Source organism: Gallinula chloropus (assembly GCF_964237585.1).
Source record: "Gallinula chloropus genome assembly, chromosome: 12".
NCBI classification, from domain to species: domain Eukaryota; kingdom Metazoa; phylum Chordata; class Aves; order Gruiformes; family Rallidae; genus Gallinula; species Gallinula chloropus.
The window spans coordinates 7075160-7094231 of NC_140097.1; the positions used below are offsets into that span (position 1 = coordinate 7075160).

At 40.9% G+C, this 19072-nt stretch overlaps 1 protein-coding gene across 1 annotated transcript in view; it reads left to right on the top strand.

Annotated features, from left to right (window-relative positions):
• MAGI1 (membrane associated guanylate kinase, WW and PDZ domain containing 1) overlaps positions 1 to 19072 on the top strand; it is a 345937-nt gene that overhangs the window by 158583 nt on the left and 168282 nt on the right. Inside the window, exon 2 of the mRNA XM_084269610.1 lies at positions 15941 to 16057. Coding sequence (XP_084125736.1) covers positions 15941 to 16057 — 117 coding nt within the window. The remainder of the gene's footprint in view (positions 1 to 15940; positions 16058 to 19072) is intronic.

The following is a 19072-nucleotide window of genomic DNA, read 5'->3' on the forward strand; positions in this document are numbered from 1 at the left end:
GCACTGACTTCCCTAGCTATTAGGACACAGATGAGTTAAATGAGAGAAAAGGCAGGCTCCCTCTGTCTGCACCTTCATGTGGATATGAAAATATGCTGTAGGTGCTCAAGGTGTCTTTTAAAGAGCTTAAAAAACCCTCACCCACATTGTGAAAACCACACCCACCATTGTAAGCAGGCAACTTTTAAAAACTTTAGTAAAAGATGTAAAAGGAAACCAGAGGAAAAGGCTGGGTGTTTGAACACTGGAAATGCAGGGAGTCGGCAAAAGGTTGATGTCTGTTGTCTTCGTGCTTCTGGGAGGAACAATAACAGCTAAATGAGATAAAATTCACTAGTCTGATGTGGCATGCTAAGCACATGAGCAAAAGAAAGCTCCAAGTCCTTTCTCTTTAAACTGCAGATAGAACACATTAATATTCATTTTGTTCTGTGCCGTCGTCTCATGTTTCAACCCTCCAGATGATAATTAAGACAATGGAAGATAAAAATTTTGTACTGTATAAAATTGCATTCAAGTCTTAACAAATAAGAGATTATTCTGTCCAGTAAACAAAACATAATCATCCTGGCACCCTTACAAAGGAGAGCCTAAAATAGAAACTCTACTCTTTATAGGTCATGTAAAATGTCATCATCTCTTTCATTATCTGTACTGTTTGGATGAAAAAGAACTGATTAATTTAAAAGAACCTTGGCTTATTTGCTAACAAGGTTATTTTCTCATTGATTGCTAGGAAGTCTAGTTCCTTTGGAAGGGGTTGCAAATTATGAGTAAATCAATTGTCAGCCTGTGTAGATGCATCTGCCATTTATGTGCTGGCAGGGTAGGCTTGTGTGTACATGGTGTTTATACAGCAACTTCAGATGTACCTTGCTTGAATGAAACTTCTGGGTCTGGGCAGAGGTGGAAAGGCAGCAACAGGGGAGTGCTGTATCACAAAGAGCCAGTCTCAGCATCTTTTAAAAGCTTAAATACCAAACAGGCTGTGTCTTAAAAGAAAGACTAAACAAAAAACCCCAAACTGAAATTAGACCAATGAATTAATATTTAGGCATATAATTTTAAAACTCCCAGGGTAGAAGTGTGCAAAACCACAACATATCAGGGACAGTAGGTTTGCCAGGCCAGCCTGGCTGGACTCACTTGGAAACAGAATCACAGCATGTTAGGGGTTTAAAGGGACCTTAAGAAGCAGAGTTTCTTTTTAGTGCTACTCCTGCCTGGGGGATGCTTGGGATTTTGGGTTCCCTGTGTGAACTATTCATCAGTGGTTTCTGAGGATGCCTGTTGTGCATTTTGTTCTGAATGGATTTTGTTCAAAAAAAACCCCACACCTGCCTCACAGAGTTCCTCCTTTGTTCATCTGCCCTGATTCAGACTCTAAAAGTGGGACCGTGTTCAAGTGGGAGCAGCACATTTATTCTGGATAAATAGCTATTCCTTTTGCCCGCTGTTTGTCTGACACCTTTTCCTGCCAAGCTGTGAGATCCTGACCCAAAGTCCTTTTAAGTCAGCAGAAAAACTCCCAATGACTTAATAAGAGGAGGTAGACCTTTCCAAAGTCCCAAAGTAACACAGGAGCAGAAACCACAGTGACATTCACTCAGCAGAAATACGAGGCAAATACCGTGTTTCCTTGCATCTTTTGCTGTATCATTTTGGAAGTCTCTGAAATGTTTCTCCCCTCCAGTAGAGGTGGAGTACAAGGGGATCCAGTGTACCTGGGTTGCTTGAAAAGTCTTTCAACTTTGCAGGACTTCCAGGCTTTGACTCTGCACTCCCAAAAGTGAGAGAAGCGTAAAATGAATTTCAGGCTAAGCTGATTAGAGCTTTCCAATTCAGAATCAGTGTGAGAGACCTCCATCCAAATGCATTTGATTAAGTGGGGCTGAAAAATGTTTGTTAGCAAACCAACTGAGGAAGTACAAGGAGAGCTCTCCAAAATAATAAGAATAAAAAGTTAAGGAGGAAGGATTAGTATTTAGGCACTTCATGTAGATTTTTATTGCTTTCTATTACATCTCTTGTTATCTTTAGCTGAGTCATCAGAATGCTTATCAAAATAATTTTAAAAATAAAGTGGCTGTTGGTTTTAATGGCACTGACATAAAACTGATGCTTGAGCATGCAGATTTCCTGGCAGAATAGCTAATTGGTTCAAACCAGTGAGCCTGTAGAGCTGACAGTTACCAGGCAAAGATGGACACAAAGCATGGGGCCGGTCTACTTGTGTCCTGCAAAATGGGAAACATCCCATGAAGCCAAACCCAGCAGCAAAGCCTGATTATACATTTCATCTCTGCTTTTCTTATTAATCTTTCACAAAAGCCATTCATTGTGGATATAGGAGAAAACCACCAAGATTGCCCCTGGAATCAGTAATGCAGAGGGAATGAAACCAATGTGTCTTTCCACTTCGAATTCTGGGAAACTGTTACTTTGACCACTTCTGGTCTTGTCTTTTCCAGTTAATTGTTTGTAGTGTGAGATGCCTGCAGCTTAGGGGATGTGCTCGCACAGCTAAGGGCCTCACTTGGACCTGAGCAGCCAAAAAAGCCTGTGTTTTCCTTTTCTACCAAACCAGAATCTGTGAAACTTCACTCTGCAGGTCCTGGTGTATGGTGTTTTCGGAACTGAACTGAGCTGGTGTTTTTAGTCCCTTTTTGTTTGCAGTGTGGTAGCTTTTAATAATCCACCACTTTTAGATTAGCATGCTAATTAATCCTTCAGTATGTGTTTTCTGAAGAGAGACAGGAGTTGCGTGAGCAAGAGGACTTGACTGGGTCGAGCCTGGAAATGTATGAACCGGTGGCCAGGATATAAAGGTAGCCTGGCAAGCCAGGGCACCTGCAGAGCTACGTCTGATTTCTGCAGAAATGTCATGTTCCTGCAGAATGTCTTCAGTTTGACAAATGCCATTTTGTGATCAAAAGCATTCCACAGAAAGTGTCTAACCCGACACACACTCGAGTCGAGCGTTCCTCTCTCTATTCCATATTCTGCTTTTCACCAAAAGAGACCATGTCCTTTTGATTCTGCTGCAGAACTGCTCTGCTTTAAATCTGAAGGAACCATTTATATTCTGTTTCTTTGTAATTAAAATTCTTATCCCCCAAAAATATGTTTTCCATTAAATATTCCTGCCCCGCACTAATAAATCTAAATTTTGTAGCTATTGTCTCTGGAAATATACATTTTGCTATATGCCACACATAAACATTTATTTCCTGTTTGAGAAAATGTGGTTTTTACCATCTGTAATATTCATATTTGTTTCTTGGGGGGAGGAAGGAGAAGTTGGGGTGACAGAAACATGATACAGGCACTCCTAAACACATTAAGAAAATGAGACTTTGTGACCAAGGCAAAAAAACCAGTTTGTTACAGAACCTAGTAAGTTTTTTCATATACTTTTTTTTTTCTTCCATACTTGCTTTATGTGAGGTATTAAATTTATGATGAAGAGCAGAGTTATTCAAGTTCATTTGTTTTTTCTTTATGAACGTGAGTTTTTCGATATTTTAGCTGCTGTGATTGACCGTCCTTTAATGTGGTGGTTCCAGAAGAGAAGGGTTGCTCTACATGGAAGAGACAGTCCCAAGAATAAAAACATTTTTGTTTTATGTGCCTGTGTTTGGAATAGCTAAGAGCAACGTTGCCCTCGTTCACTTTAGCTGACAATTTGAGTTTTGCCAATAGGATATGGTAGTACTTTATGAAAACTCATAATATAGTGGCCTGCTGTAGTTCTGGCTTGCTCCAGCCAACTCCTTTATTCTGCCAGTGCTTTAAAATCTTATTTTAGAATTTCATTTCCATTTCTCCCACAAAAGGGGAAATACACAATGTTGTGTATTGAATTGCTTTTACAACAGAATCGGCACGTTAACGCTTTCTTTTTACCAGTGGGGTTTTCTGAACCTTTGTAGGTTCTTGGTCAACTGAGCAATTGAAAAGGTTTTAGCTCATTGCATCATTTTGCTCTAAACTCTTCTAAATAGCTGTTGTATCTCCCACTCTTCCAGATCCTTTACCTGCCTGTTCAGCACTGTCTTTCTACATTAGATATCCAAATAACTGCTCAGGACATTACACAACTAGTTTGAATCAATTCTGCTTTAAACTTGAACATATTTTTTCAAGAAAAACATTCAAACTTGACGCAACATTTTCCAGGGATGAAGAATATCCTCCAACCATCAGAAGGCTGTTCCAGTGGTAGGCTAAAAATAAAGCCAAAATATTTGAAGTTGGAATAATTAACCAGAACTAGTCCGATTTCTTAGATCTTGCTTTCTCTTTGTCAATGAGATGAAATTAAAAAAAGCTGCAGTCACTTTCCCTGTAAGCCAGGTTGGTTTTCTTAACCAGTGTGACCTTCTTGTTCAATTTTTGTGGCTTCTTGTGCCTCATGTAAAGTGTGCTTCAACAGCTCCCAACAGTTATACACATTTTTCTATTTAAATGTTTTTTTCCCCCAACAGATTTAGCTCATAATTATTTTCAGCTTTGAGAGCCTGACTTTCTAAATAGTCACTAAGTGGTATTGCCTGCGTGCTTCCTTCATGTACTGTATGTTAGCGGTTTGGTGTCTCTTCTATATGTCCACACATGTTTGGGGGTTTGTTTTAAAAATACATAATTATATACAAGTGAAAATAACCTAAGCATACCACACAAACAAAAAGCCCCAAACAAAAAGCAAGCCCATCTCAGGTTGAGCTTCTTTTTTCTTTGATGGGACAGTGGTGCACCTGAATGTGCATTATCCAGCCATGCTGGAGAATGGATGGTCAGTTGGCATGTGCTTTGGATAGAGCTTCCGATGGACACAGTATGATTTTTAGCTGGGTTCTTCCAAGAAGGTCAACATTTTCTGTCTGAGACATGAAATAATTGTGAGGGGAAAAAAATTGCCAAAATAACCAGAAGCAAAATTCCAGTCTTCTGACACTGTCTGTGTTTAGTGTGTGTTTATGGTCTGACCATCACAGGTTCTCAGCGCTGGATTTCATGTATTCAGTACCTCTGGAAATCAGGCTGTTATTATTGACATGTGCCTGGGAGCCAGTGAGGGCAGAGTGAAAAACTATAAAGCTGTGATTAGTATTCAGAGGTGACCTGCCTGGGCAATGGGAGCTTGTCCCTCCGGCAATTGAGGAAGAACAGGGATGAAAAAGTACTTAGAGTGGCTGCTGGAGGACTTAGAGGTCATGTTTAAAAACAAACAAACAAACAAACCAACACCAAAACCTAATACCCATGCTTAAGTTGAAGGGAAGTGCAAGCAAAACCAGCTCCAATGTGTGAGTAGCTACTCAGATTTCCTGCATTACAGGCATGATTGTCACCGTTTCCCCATTTTTCTGGAAGAATCAAATGCTGTATTTAGGGAATGGGTTTAAAATTTTGCAAATATTTTCCTAGTGCCATTCTAGAAAATGAGTTTGTTGGCATATTGTTATGTGGGGCTTGCTCTGCTAAAGCATTGTAGTGCCGTCTGTTTCTCAATCTGATTTGGCTTTTGCAGCTCAAATGTTATATCCTACTTTTAGAACATATGGTAACTCCTTTCAGGAGACAGAGAGAGATATGCATCTAATTTCCAGAAACGGATCGTTGCCTTTGAGTGAAAGACTGGGAGTGCTTTTCATCTTGATTTTCCTGTTCTCCCTATTCAGCTTAGACTTTCTTCTTCCCCCCCTGCCCTGCTGCCTCCCATAAGCCCTTCCTGCATCCGAAGAAAGACTTGTGGGCAGCTTTGAGCCTGAGCAGAGGAAAAGAAACAACGCTCCCTTATCCAGGTTGCTTCATGAAATCCAGGTTTTTACAGAGTAGGTGTCAGTGAGAAGTGCTGATGTGTGGCTCCCATGCAGACTGCGCTTTCCTGATGAAGTATTACCGGAAGATTGGGTTGCTCACGTAGCCCAGCCTGTGTTTATTGATGGAAAGGCTTAGTGGAGACAGGGCATGAGCCACTCAGCCTGAATCTTTCAGAGTCGCTCACGGAAAGAGGCTGCATCCCATGCCACTCTCTTACAATGATTTCATTCTGCATTCACTTCGGATGTGTAGGAGGTTTTTTTTCTTTTCTTTTCTTTCTTTCTTTTTTAAAGCCTACGTGGCAACATCAACGATTCTTGCCACTAATGACTGCTTCATACTCCTCATTGCTCTTCTCTGCAGGAACACGCAGTGCAAAAAGCCTGAGCACAGCAGTGTCTTTGTGTGCAAGACAAAATGCCTTCCTCAGAGGAATGTCTCAGCTTCCCTAAGTTCACCTCTGGGTCTGGCTTTCTGTAAAGTTTTGCAGAGTTGAGGCTTTGCTCTGGGTGCCTGGTTTAAGGTCACTGCCAAGAGGAAGCATTTATGGACGTGACTTCCATGTTACAGCTTGATTGTTCAGCCAGTTAACTTAAGCCTCTAGTGCAATACTGATCTATCCGTAGAGCTGTCTGAAGCATTTAGTATGAGGCTAATCCAGATTTCATTGAAAACATGTCTGGAGGATGTTGCATTACTTTGTACACCTCACTCCAAAGGTTTTCTGATGAAAACCTTATAGTATGTGTGGCTATTAATCAGTATTACAGTTTATCTTGGAGATTTTTCATTTTAGTAGGAAAATATCCTGCATTTGTGATCCTGGCAGGTCCCTTCCTCACTTTGGCTCACCTTACTCTCTGCTGTCATTCCTGGAGGTGACCTGAGAGTCTGGGCTGCCTCCATGTCTTGTGTTTGTGGACTCTTCAAAGTGGAAAAGGAAAACAGAAAGCTGAGGTGAGACCTTGCAGCGTTTCTTAAAAATAACATGAGGGAAGAAGTATTCCTGTGAGTCAAAGCAGGGTAGTAGTGGTTAATCTCCAGGTTTTAGTAAGTTGGGTTCCTGATGAACTATGCTGTAGGCAAGAAGCACCCTGGCTGGCTCTGTGTCTGCTGGCGTCATATGGATGCAGGAAAGCTGTGTTCTGAAGCTCTGTGCCTGACCAGTTCATGTCAGGCCATGTGTTTAGAGCTATCCATGTCCAACAGGCATTAATACTGCTGACCTTTCTTTTCCCTCTTCTATTCATCTTTATGTTCTTGCTGCTTGAGCTGCATGCTTTCAGCTTTTTTGCTTCCCATGAGGTGAAGCAAAGTCTCCTAGACTTTCCTGGGGCAGGTACAGTCGGTGCTTCCTTTGGAAGAACATCATCTTTTATTCAGTGTCATGGTATCAGGGGCTCCATATGGATACAAAAGACACCAGAAGAGAGGAACAGAAAACATGCTCATATTCTTCCTCATCCCTTTACATTAAGGTAGGATTGCCCTGCATGAACACCTGCAGAAAAGCTGTGGCAAAGATGAACACAATGAGGTTCTTCCTTGACATGGACACAGCTTTAGCAACCTCCAGCAGTTTGTGTCACCCACCAACACTCCAGACACTTGACCTGCTCAGACACAGAAAGGATCCAGGACTGCTGCTGTAGTTGAACTGTGCTCTTCAACATATCAACTAAAACAATGATATTTCGAGGAAGAAAATAAAATAGTTGTTTCTTAAAGTAGGAAGATGCCCTCGTTTATGCAGTAGGTCTTTGATGACTGGACTGTCTATCCAGGCTTTCCTTTGAATTCCACAAAAAGAGAGCTTGACTGGCAAGTGTTTTAATATTCCAACGGCTTAAAGGCTTCAGGGTGTATTTGTCTGTGGTGATGCTATAGGACTCTCTACTTTCCCTGTTTTTCTCTTGTTCTTTGAGAGCACTGTCAATGTTAGCCAGGTCTATAGGATATCCTGCTGCCAAACTTCGAGCAGGACATGAGAGTATTTAATAACTTTCCTGCAGGAACCACCCAGGACAGACCACACTCCCCTTCTTGGGATGCTGTCATGGCCTCTCTCCCAAGTCAGTGTCCTGGGCTACAAAGATGTGGGTGAGCAAAGGAACATTTGTTATCCAGGAGCTTTGAGGAACTCAAGACTGAAACCTGAGGGCACCAGAAGCTTTAAAGATGCCAGAAAGGGAGAAAGGCTGGGCTGGGCTTTCTGCAGCATCTGTCTCATTACTGGTTTGAATTCAGCTAGGGGCAGCAGAAGTGAATTTGTCACAAGTGGTCAGAATTTTCAGGCCTGGTGTATAAATGATAATGGTTTTACTTTTCACCCTCTAAGCTTGAGCCTTGTGGATTTTTTTTTTGCACTTCCCAGCTGAAAGATTATTTGTTTAAATTTATACTAGAAATATGAATCACTATTAATGCACAGAAAATAAGGTGGAGCACCCTGCGAATAGAGTAGATTAGGTTAGGTGCTCATAGAATAGTTTCACCGTGGATTTATGATCTGTTAAGTGCATTTCTATAGCAGCAAATGCTGAATTACCACTCTGGTGCTGGTTCATTCACCCATGCAGCCTGAGAGCGATACCAAACGGTACTGTGCCAAGAAAGCTCTTGCCTGCTCCTAATTCCAAACTCAGCCTGAAAGTTTTGAGTGAATACATCTCCTTCAGATTCACAACTTGCACCTAAAATAATATTTTAAGAAGTTCTGTTAGTAATAAAGTAACAAGTGTTATTCATTCTCCAGACAGGAATTACTAGCTGCGCTGAAGTGCTCTCTGCTGATTCAGCAGCTAGGCTGCTGCTGAAGTCTTAACCATGCTCCATCAAAGTAGAGTTTTATTGCTGTGTAGGTAGTTCATCCTGTAACTTTGTGCAATTCTTTATAACAGAACCCTCCAGCTTATCATCATGTCCTTCCACTAGAAGGATTTTGCAATAGATGGGGCTTTGTTGTTCTGAGTGGGTTTTAAAGCATAAAAATTGGAAAGCATTTTATGTTTTACCTCGGGAAGGTAAGTAAAGGATGGGCAGTCATTTTGTTCTGGTCATGGTATGGATTTGTTAGACTAATGGAAAAGTCTAAGGCTCTGATCTGAGCAGTTCTTCTGTGTGGAGGCTGGTATAAATTAATGTAGTGATTGGGACTGGACACAGCATTTCTAACAAAAATGCACGTTTTACCAGTAATTTTGTCAACAGAAACTCTCTAAATGGATATGGGAACAATCACTGACAGTAACAGATGAGGCTATTGAATTTGTGTGGGACATCCAAACTTCTGGGCTTTATGGGACTGGTTTGTATCGAGCAATAAAAGTTCACTGCTATTTTTTTTTGATTGATTGTTTTTAACAGAAGAAAAAAGGAGAAGCAAATAGGGCTGGAGTCATGTCAGGTGTCTGCTGAGCCGTGTTAATTGTTCAGCTGAACTCCCATGGCAATATTTAAATACCTCTTTAGCACACTGGGCCATAAAAGGTTTTTAAGTTTACCCGTGTTAGGAAGTTGTAGTAGCAATTAATTTACTAACATGGTGTGGGTTTATGAGGTACCTTCATTTCATGGGTGGCTGGAAGATACGACATACTTAGATTATATTGAATTTGAGAAGCCACATAAATTCTTAAGGTTTCTGAGCTGGATGGTTTTTCTTTGTGATCTTATTCAAGCTCTGGCCAACCATGATGAATGTTCTGTGTCTTACTATATATCCTTGTGTCTTTGACCTCACAGGAGACTTGAAATAACAAACATAGGTACTGGACCTTACTTATGTATTTACTTAGCAGTTAAAACAAGAAAGCAAAGCAAACCATGATGTATTCTCTCCAGCACCGCCTTGACAAATGGCTGTTGGAACTGTGTTAAACTGTGACCTTAAAGCCACAGGCGTAATGAAACTGTGATCTGGCAGATGTGACAGACTCATCTTACATAAATCACTCTCTTTTGTCACTGCTGGCATATGGCCAATGAATCTTCTAATTATTGAATGGCTTTTATAGCCCCATTATTTATAATCACTTTTGGACAGCAGCTGGAAGACAAGGATGGGACAGAATGAAATGATATAACGCAAACTATTATCATTTGTGTAACAACTGCTGGGATTAGGAATATTTGATGATGATGTGGTTCTCAGTACAGTCTTGTTAAATGATAAAAATCCACTCAGCCTTCATTTTGTCTTCTAAGATGGGCTGCTGCCTACTGGACCTTGCCATGAAAATTATTATATTAATTGATCCAGAAATATCTCCAGACATTAATAAAATGTATCTGTGAGTATCAGGGCCGCTGTTACATCAGGGCTTGAGGAAAATCCATTGCAAGCATTGTTAAGACTCAGTAGTGATGCTCTGGCACTATTGCTGTGCCAAGTGCTGTACAGAAGAGATTTAAGAAGTGCCTTCTGCTCCCCAGGAGCACTGTCTATCCCCTCATTTTAGGAAGAATTTAACTGTACATGTGAAAGTTATCTTTAGTTACATTGTTAATATTTTAAAATCTCTTTAAAATAAAAACAAACCAGGTGAATTTTCTAAGGGACATGGTGGGGTTTAAAACACTTTACAATTAAGGGGAGCTATTTTGATACTAACTCTAGATGAGTGTGTCGAGTTGTTGATTCCTTAGTTTGGTTTGGATCCCCCCCATCTACATTCTGTGTTTTGTAGTACAGAAATAAACCCCTGCCAACCATGACAAGTTATTAGCAGTTGTTAAATACCTTCAGATAGAGACCTTCAGATGAAAGACAGTATGTTATAATCAGGGCTTTATACTGCAAATCCAACATGTGCAATCTTTGTGTCTTTAAAAAATTGAATCCTTCCCTCTCAATGTAGACATCAGGGCGGCGAGAGTGAGTCTTAATCCAGATGACTCTATTGCACTTTTATCCCTTTAGTGAGGCCTTTAACCTTTCCTTGCTTCATGGCCCCATTTTTGAAATGGTCTTTGTCTGCCCACAGAGAATCCCTCTACTAAATACTCCTTTAAATAGAGACCCCGACAGGAGAAGGGGGATGCTGCGGCAGTTCAGGGATGGAAAATGGATTTTTCCAGCTCAGATGCTATCAGTTGCTGTGAATGTAGCAATCCATAGCCCTTCCAGAGAAGACTAAAGCAAAAATATATGCTGCTGTAAACCTGCTTATAAGACTGTAATATAGGTCAGAGAAGGCTGTGTCCCGGGCCTGACCCTGACCCATCTTTGCCCGAGCGAAGCACAAAGCTCCATAGGCTCTGTCACAGTATAGCTGTTTATCAGGATTACAGATGACCATCTCAAACCATAAATGGGATAAACCAGCTGTAGTAATTAATATAAACATAAACTATAGAATGATAGTTTCCAAATACTAAAACATGAGTTCAAAATACATCTTCAGAATATCCATATTGCACAGCTCTGGCATAGGCTGCCTACCAGCTGGCAGGAAGGTGCTGTCAGCCCTGTCGTGTTTGTGCTCAGCTTTTTCTTGTAAAAAATTCAGCTTTTGCTCGGTCATTTCTGCAGTCTGCTTCCCTTAGTGAAGCCCCTATGTCAATAAGGCAAGAGGCTTTCATCCCCCAGGTCCATGCTGATGCTGGTAGTGCTCTTGGAGATGGATGTTCTCGTGCAGCAAAGACAGCATTAGATGATCTCATATGCAGCTTTCTTCCCTGCAGAAACTGGGAATTGGAGCAATGAGTGTCAGAACATAATTCAAAGCATAGCTTCTCTAGTGCCTTTAATGTTAGGCAACTGTTGGAGGACAAATGTGTGACAGAAGATTGTGGGTTTGAAAGGAGAGTGTTGAAAAACAGTCAATATTTTTCATTAATCACAAAAACATCTAGGTTACATATTTATCTACCACATTGACAAGTAGAGTTTATTGTTTCTCACAAAACCTGTATGTCAGTTGCTTAGTGGTCTGGGGTTTTTTTCTGTGTTTGTTGCTTTGGGTTTGTTTTTTGTTTGTTTGGGTTTTTTTAAAAATATTTTTTGTTTCCCCTTGGTGTTTGTCTTTGCTACAAAAATGTTGTTACATTGTAAGCATTTGGGAGTGTGATTGACATACTGTAAAATACAGTATGATAATTAAGAATAATTGAGAAAACCAGCTGTTCGGTGAGTTGCCCTTTGTTTCATTAAAGGTAAAGATGGATCCAGATAATAAGATGGAAACATCTCAGATCTCAGTAGTACTTTGGGGAGAGCAGCGGGGGAAAGTTGGTTCCCTGACTGTATCTTCACGTAAAGGCAGGCATTGGTTTTGTTTAGTGGCAAAAAAGAAACTGTTATAACATCAGAAAACAATCCTTGAATGTGTTTTACCACTACAACTTTAAAACATCAGTTTTGGTGAGTTTAGTAGGAGGCATTTATTTTTTCATTTTTAATACCTGGGTTTTTTTTAAAGCCAGATATATTTACTTAACTTTGATTACAGAAATAACGAGGTGATTTTTTTCTGTGTGGAAATAAATGCATTTCCAACATATCCTGAGCAGCAGGAAGGAAGAGCTGAGCACTGGCTCCTAAGACCTGTGTCATCTCTCTGTTTTGGAAACTGTGGTTTCTGGGTTGCATCTTTTGTTCCTCCACTATTATTACTGTTGCATCTTTTTGCATGCTTTTAGCAGAGAAGAAAAGGAAGGATCATGTAAGATTCAGTCTCCTTGAGAACAGAAGAGTATTTTGAAGGGTAGTCGTATACTTCTAGTTAACACAGCTCATCTCTAAGGAAACCGACGCCAGGTGTTTTCTTGAGCTGAACTTATACATGGAATTAGACTTTACAAAGGGAGGACTTTGTATAAAATCAGGTGGTTCTGGGCACCTGCCCTTCCACCCAGCCTGGTGATGGTTGGAGTATGGACAGAAGCTATCAGAGGGTGAGACTTGTTTTCAGAGGGGGTGTGCACAAGCACTGGGTGCCCCGAGGATCAGATTGAATTTTACTGCTGGCTTATTTTACAGATTCTCGGGAATTGTAGGTGCACCTAAGGCTCAACAAGAATTTATCAGAGTTTATAAACTTGCATTAGAATCAACTGAATAATGCCAATATCGAGCATGTGCCCTCTCAAGTCTGAGGAGATTTTTGGAAAAGAAAATCAGAGCAGAGCAAAACATTCCAAATGGCAGAGAATCCAACCTGGACTTAGCTTCTGTGTTAGCTCATTTTCTTGTTCCGTGCTCTAAAGTGAGTTGCATGGGGTAAGCCTGCTTTTATCCACAGCTGTGGTCTCAGTGTCTGCTGAGTTGAGATCATCAGGGCTGCAAGAAACATTTGTTTTCATCAAGAATTTTCTGGAATTTAGCAAGAAAAACGTGGCTTAGCAAGCAATTTCTGGTTTGTTTTTTTTTTTTTTTTTTTTCTGTTTAATTTTTTTCTCCCCATTTAAAAATAAATGTAATAGACATGAGCATCACAGTGAGCTCCCTGAGGGGACAATCGTGTGAGTGTAATTATTGCTGCAGCCCCTATTTTTGCAACTGCCATGTTGGCTGGTGCGTCAGTGACGCAGCTGGGAAATCCCAGCTACTGCATAAACCAAATAAGCAAACTTTCCAGCGGGGGCTGTAATAGACTGAGCTGCTAGATGGAATGGGCACAGAGGGAAGCTAAAAGCAGGTATCATCAGTAAATTGCATATTTTCTGTGGTCAAACGAACCTGAGCTCAGCACCTCTAGATGTTAGTGTGACATAAATCACTGAACGGTGAATCACACAGTACTTCAGGAGAAAGTCTGTGTTGTAGGGTACACATAGTTTAGTGCATTAATTTATTCACTGGAATAAGCCCTTACATTAAGTACAAACTGTTGTATTTGTTGGTTTGGCTATGGGAAACCACCTTGTCTTACTATCTCTTCTGCAAAGAAAAATATAGACTGTTTAGTTAAAAGATACAGGAATGCTTTATTATTTCAGCAGATGCTCTTTTTTGTGTGTGCCTAGTTCTCCCTCCTGAGTAAAACAGAGTGGTATCAGTTCGAAGATCTGGAGTTGGGAGATCAGCTCTAATACTGGAAAACTGTAGTCCACAGGTCTACCAAGCCCTCCACGTGCCTCCTGTGTGGGAAACCAGTTTTATAGTGTAATAACCAAAGACCACATATTATAAAATGTGTGGATAATGTGCGCTTGGAGTGAGGGGTGTTGGTGGGGTACCTCAGGAAAGCATGTTGAGCCAGTTTTATCTGCCTTAATTTCAGTTTTGTTGGTTGAGCATCACTGTCTTACCAGTTTTCCCGTCTTTTTTTTAAGAAGAAATTTAGTTAAAAAAAGAAGAACTGTCTAGAGAACCTATATACAAATCAGCTATTTATTTTTTAGAATTTGACTTAGTATTTCAGGCTAGTGGGTTTTGTGTTTAGTTTTGTTTTTAAACTAAGATGTCAGATATAATGTCACAGGACTGTGTCAGGCAGATGGGCTGTTCCTTCCCATGGTCATTTAGTGGCCTGCACTCTTTCTCATCTGCCTGGTACCGCTGCTGCCTCTCAGCCCCACTGTCCAACTGCACTGCGCTGCAGTATTATTATTCTTGATTTGCTCTGCAGTGATTCCTAGAGGCTCCAGCCAGGAATCTGCAACTGTGATGTAATGTTCAGTGTCAACAAGCATTGAGAGGATCTATGTGTTACATATTCACAATCAAAAAAAAAAAATCATAGGGGAAATTATAAAAGACCATGGAAACAGCTGCGGTGGTTCGTCGTGCCATCCTTGTAGCCCAGCATCCTGGCTCCTGCTGTGGCCATAAATAAGATGCCTTGCAAAGGAAAAGGAAAGTGCAAGGCATGTGGTATTACCCCACTTCTTTCTCCAAGTCTCCCAGCCACCAGCAGCTCATTTTAAGCTCAAGGGCTTTCCTTCACCCTCTTTTGCAACCCAAAATGCGTCTGTCTTCCAAGTGCTTTTCCAGTCTCCCCTCAAAGCTCCTCAATAAGCTTCTCACACGTGACAGCGCTCTCCAGCAAGGAGACCTGCTACAGTCTGTGTGAACTACTGCTGCTGTTTGGTGATTTTGAACGGAGCTCCTGCCTGCTTTGGCTGGTCTCTCCCAGTCCTTGCACTGGGAGATGCAGGAGCAGCCAGTCCCCACCCACCCCCTCCACATGTTGGAGACCGATGACCACACCAGGCTGCAATATCCCAGCTTGCTCTCTTGGTCCTTCTGTGGCCACTGCTCCAGACTTTGATCATCCTGGTTGCATTTCTCTGAAGCTTTTCCAGTGTTTTTTTTTTTTTTTCTTTTCTTTGTAGAACAGAAAAGTTTCTACCCCTGTTCCATGTATGTTCTTGTGTGGTTGTTCTCTTCAGTCAAATAAATGTCAATGTTATTCCAGACTTGAAAATACTTAATTTCTGGGAAAAGGCTTTATTAAGTTGCTTTAGTTCATATGTTCTGCTACAAGAAATGATATGGGCTTCAGCAGCTAGCAATGTTCATTAACAACTGTGTTCTTTTTCATTGTTTTTGGTGGGGTTTTGTTTTGTTTTCAACTCATTTATCTTTATCCTCTCAAAGTGTTCAAAACTGAATGGGGAAATAAATAGATTTAAGCGAAAAGTGCTGGATGTTATTCAGTTGTTTTTAGGACTTTGGGTGCTCTTAAGTCCTTCAATCAATTCTATTCTAACTCCTGCTGTGCGCTGGGGTAGATACCAGTGCAAAGTATAGTATTTGTTTGAGTCTGTGCCATGTTCGGCTCTATTAGTACCTCTAACGGGAGCAGCCTGTGCCGTCAGTCTGTCTGCCCAGCTCACCTTCCAGTGAGCAATATTCTACCTTTATTATTTAGCTTCTTTTTCACATCGTCTGTCTTTCTCCATTTGCTCAGATAAATAAGTGATAAAAGGGAATGATGACCTGTTTAACACCACAGGAAGAAAGATGCATTATGAGACAAGAGAGACCTCTTGTTTACAGCGAGTTATTTTTGGTAATTAGCCATTTGTAGAGGAGGATGAGCCTCCGCTTGTAAAGTCAGCATGCCATAATTTAGGGGACTCTGAATGGAAGTCTAACATTTGCCTGAATTGGAAATGTTAATTGTGTGTAGTTAGAAATAAATAAACGGCTGTTTTTTCTTTGCAGGAAGCAGACTGAACAAAGACCTGAGACATTATCTCAACCAGAGGTTTCAGAAAGGATCGCCGGATCACGATCTGCAGCAAACTATTAGAGACAACCTTTATCGCCATGCTGTGCCTTGTAAGTAACAAAATACTGACCTGGTGGATCCCATGGAATAGAATTTTGGAGGCAGCCTTCAACGTGGTGGTGTGCGCGGCTCTGGGGGTGACTTTGTTTTCAGCTTGGGCAGAATTCCATGCGTGACAGCAGATAGGGTTCAGGTAGGGTTGAAATTGAAACCAGTTCATCCCTGAACTCTGGTTTTTTGATGACCTTTTTGGAACAGTTGATGGTTTGATGCAGGTCTGTGATACTGTGAGTTAAAAAAAACCCTAAAAAACCAGCTATGACTACTTGCCTTACGAATAGTCTTCATTAATATTGCTATAGCGAGTGTTCCTTTATTGGTTTGAAACTTATGAATAAAAAAACAGCTTTTATTTTTATTTCCTTAGCAGAACTTTATTTCTGATGCTTATTCAACTTGTGAAATTGAACAGCATTTCAGCATTTTATGGCTGGGTGCCATTGTAGCAGGCAACTGTCACTGTTGGAAGGTCGTCCTCAATTCAAGTAGGAGATAAGCAGCATGATGTAGTGAAGCTGAGAAAGAAATGCTCTTTTTCACTCCAAAAACAACCAGGAGGAAAACTGAGAAGTTTAGAGAGTGTAATCTTTGGAAGTTTGGAATCTTTACCCAAAATCAGACTGTCTTTGGGAACATGTACAAAGTGTGGCAAATGATCCAGTTTCATTGCACCTCTGTGTGGCATTGCCCAGCTGCCAGGAGAGGCTATTGTAAAGGAAAGGTTTTTCTGCTTGAACTTGGATTAGCTGAGGAAAATGGTATCCTTTTCAGATCAGGCTGGGACAAAAACTAGTAGGCATCCTAGTTACAGCACACTGAGATGAGCAACAAAATAGCTTAAGTTTTTGATCTCAGCATGAGTCGGATGTTGTTTATCCTGGTAGTCTCATATAAATGTTGAATAATAATGTTGCCACTCAAAAATCACATCACGGTATGCAGAGTAGTAGGTGCTTTAAATCTAAGTGTTGCATGCAGGAGAACTGTGTGGGACCACAGTTAAACTTCTGTGCTAACATTGACAAATGATGATTCTTCAAATGACAGGTGCTGTATATCACTGTGGAGCTTATTCTCGTTTTATCAGGGGAAAGCAAGGACCAAATTATGTTTAAAGTGCTGTGTTTGGACATGAAGAATAAGTATGGATGATTATTTTCTATTGAACACTTCCATTTTCCATTTTGTCAACGTGAAATATGATTAGTTTTCAATCATCTAACTTGCCAGGCTGCAGATTTCTAAAGCATACTGTGGAAAGTGCCTTCCAGGAGACCACAGGCAGTGTTTGGCTTGGTAGATGCAACATCATGATGCTAATGTCCTACCTATGTGTTATATTCCAATTTCTAAAGCAGCAAATGAGCGTTAAGTTCTGTGAAAGCATTTTGTGTGTTACCAAGGCTACATTTTGAAATGCTTTCCATTGATTCTTTCCTCTGATTTATTGAACTCGATGGTGAGCTAAACTGCTTGGACTTGCTAAAGACTTTTGATTTAAAATTAAGAGCGGTGAAAGTGATTCCTGCCTTTTAGAAATAGCTGGGGGAGATATGGGTTGTCAATGTATTAATAAGAACTTCAGTACTTATGTTCCATTTATGAAACAAATGGAAAAATCTGAGGTGTGGGGTTAGTTGTTGTGTGTCTCCATACCTGCTGAACTGTAAAGCAGGTATCATTTAATTTTTCCTTCTTGTCTTGTGGGGATGGTATTAGTGGTAGGTTTTAAGAATGATGCTAATATTCATATGTGAATTTGAATGAAACTGCTGAACACACGGAGGGTTGGGATGCTTTACAGGTCTGGAGATTAATCTAGCTGTACGCTCATATTTTTATTCCTTGGTACATGTGACCAGTAAATCCAGAGCCCTGAACCAATCTCTAGTGCTAATGGATTATGAAGTCTTGTATTTGGAAAATGGAATTCCCTGCTGATTATGTGGTAAACACGAACAAGAACACAAGGTCACTTGGGCTGAGCATGCTTGGCCTGACAGCTGCTTTTTGTTGCACTGATCTAAGGGCTAAATGAAGTGATGTTTAGTGAATGCAAAATGGAGAAAGGTGATGGTAACCAGTTCTCCCCCAGTGATTCTAGTAAGAATCCAATACTGCTCATCTCTGACTACTTTGGTACAGGTGGTGAGAAGACCCAGAGAGCTTCTGTTTCCCACGCAGCTGCATGCCGGTTGCGTGCTTGGCTGCCTCGGGATCTGAGGGAAGATGTGGCTATAGCTTTTGTAGAAGATAGAGGTCAAGCAGAGGGGAGGGAAGATGCAGAAAGTGTGACTTGACCCCATTATTTCATCTGACAATGAAACGCTGCTTAAGCTTTGTTTAGATTTTTACTTTGGGAGAGTTGGGTAAGAGTTTGCTTTATTCTCTGGTGAAAAATCAAGGCTAAGAGAGTGGGATGATGCCAGATCCCAAAGGGGATATGAGTACTGCCTAAGTGGGTGACACGGGGATGGTTTGCTGAGACACCAGAGGACTTCATTCCTAAATGTGGGAAATATCATGTAGAAACAAGACCTTGAAATGGACCCAAAAACAAAGTATTGAAATCAGTAGATGAACAACACAGTTATTTTTGCAAGCTGAAGTCTTTCCCTGATCCCTCAGTGCCCTCATGTCCCTCCAGCATGCTTTCTCTGAATGGTTGTACCATCAGCTCCCTGCTCCCCATTGAGCTGATTTTTTCCTGCAAAGATCCGTAGTAAACAACAGCTGTGACGAGCTTCCAGGTGGCCTCCAAGTTTGGTTGTCATGCTGTCGTGAGTGCTCTGCTGTTACTATCACACGAAACCCACGGGTCTATTTACAGACCCAAAGTGTTCTCCTCTGGCACTTGCAGCTTCAGCATCCTAATCTGGGATCAGGCCAGAGTAAGGAAGAAAGGCAGGACATTTACAATGCACCAAGTTTTGAGAGAGTCAGTGTAGTTCAGCCGCTGAACTGGCCTTTATTTCAGCTGAACCATGTGGTATTTCCTTCACTGT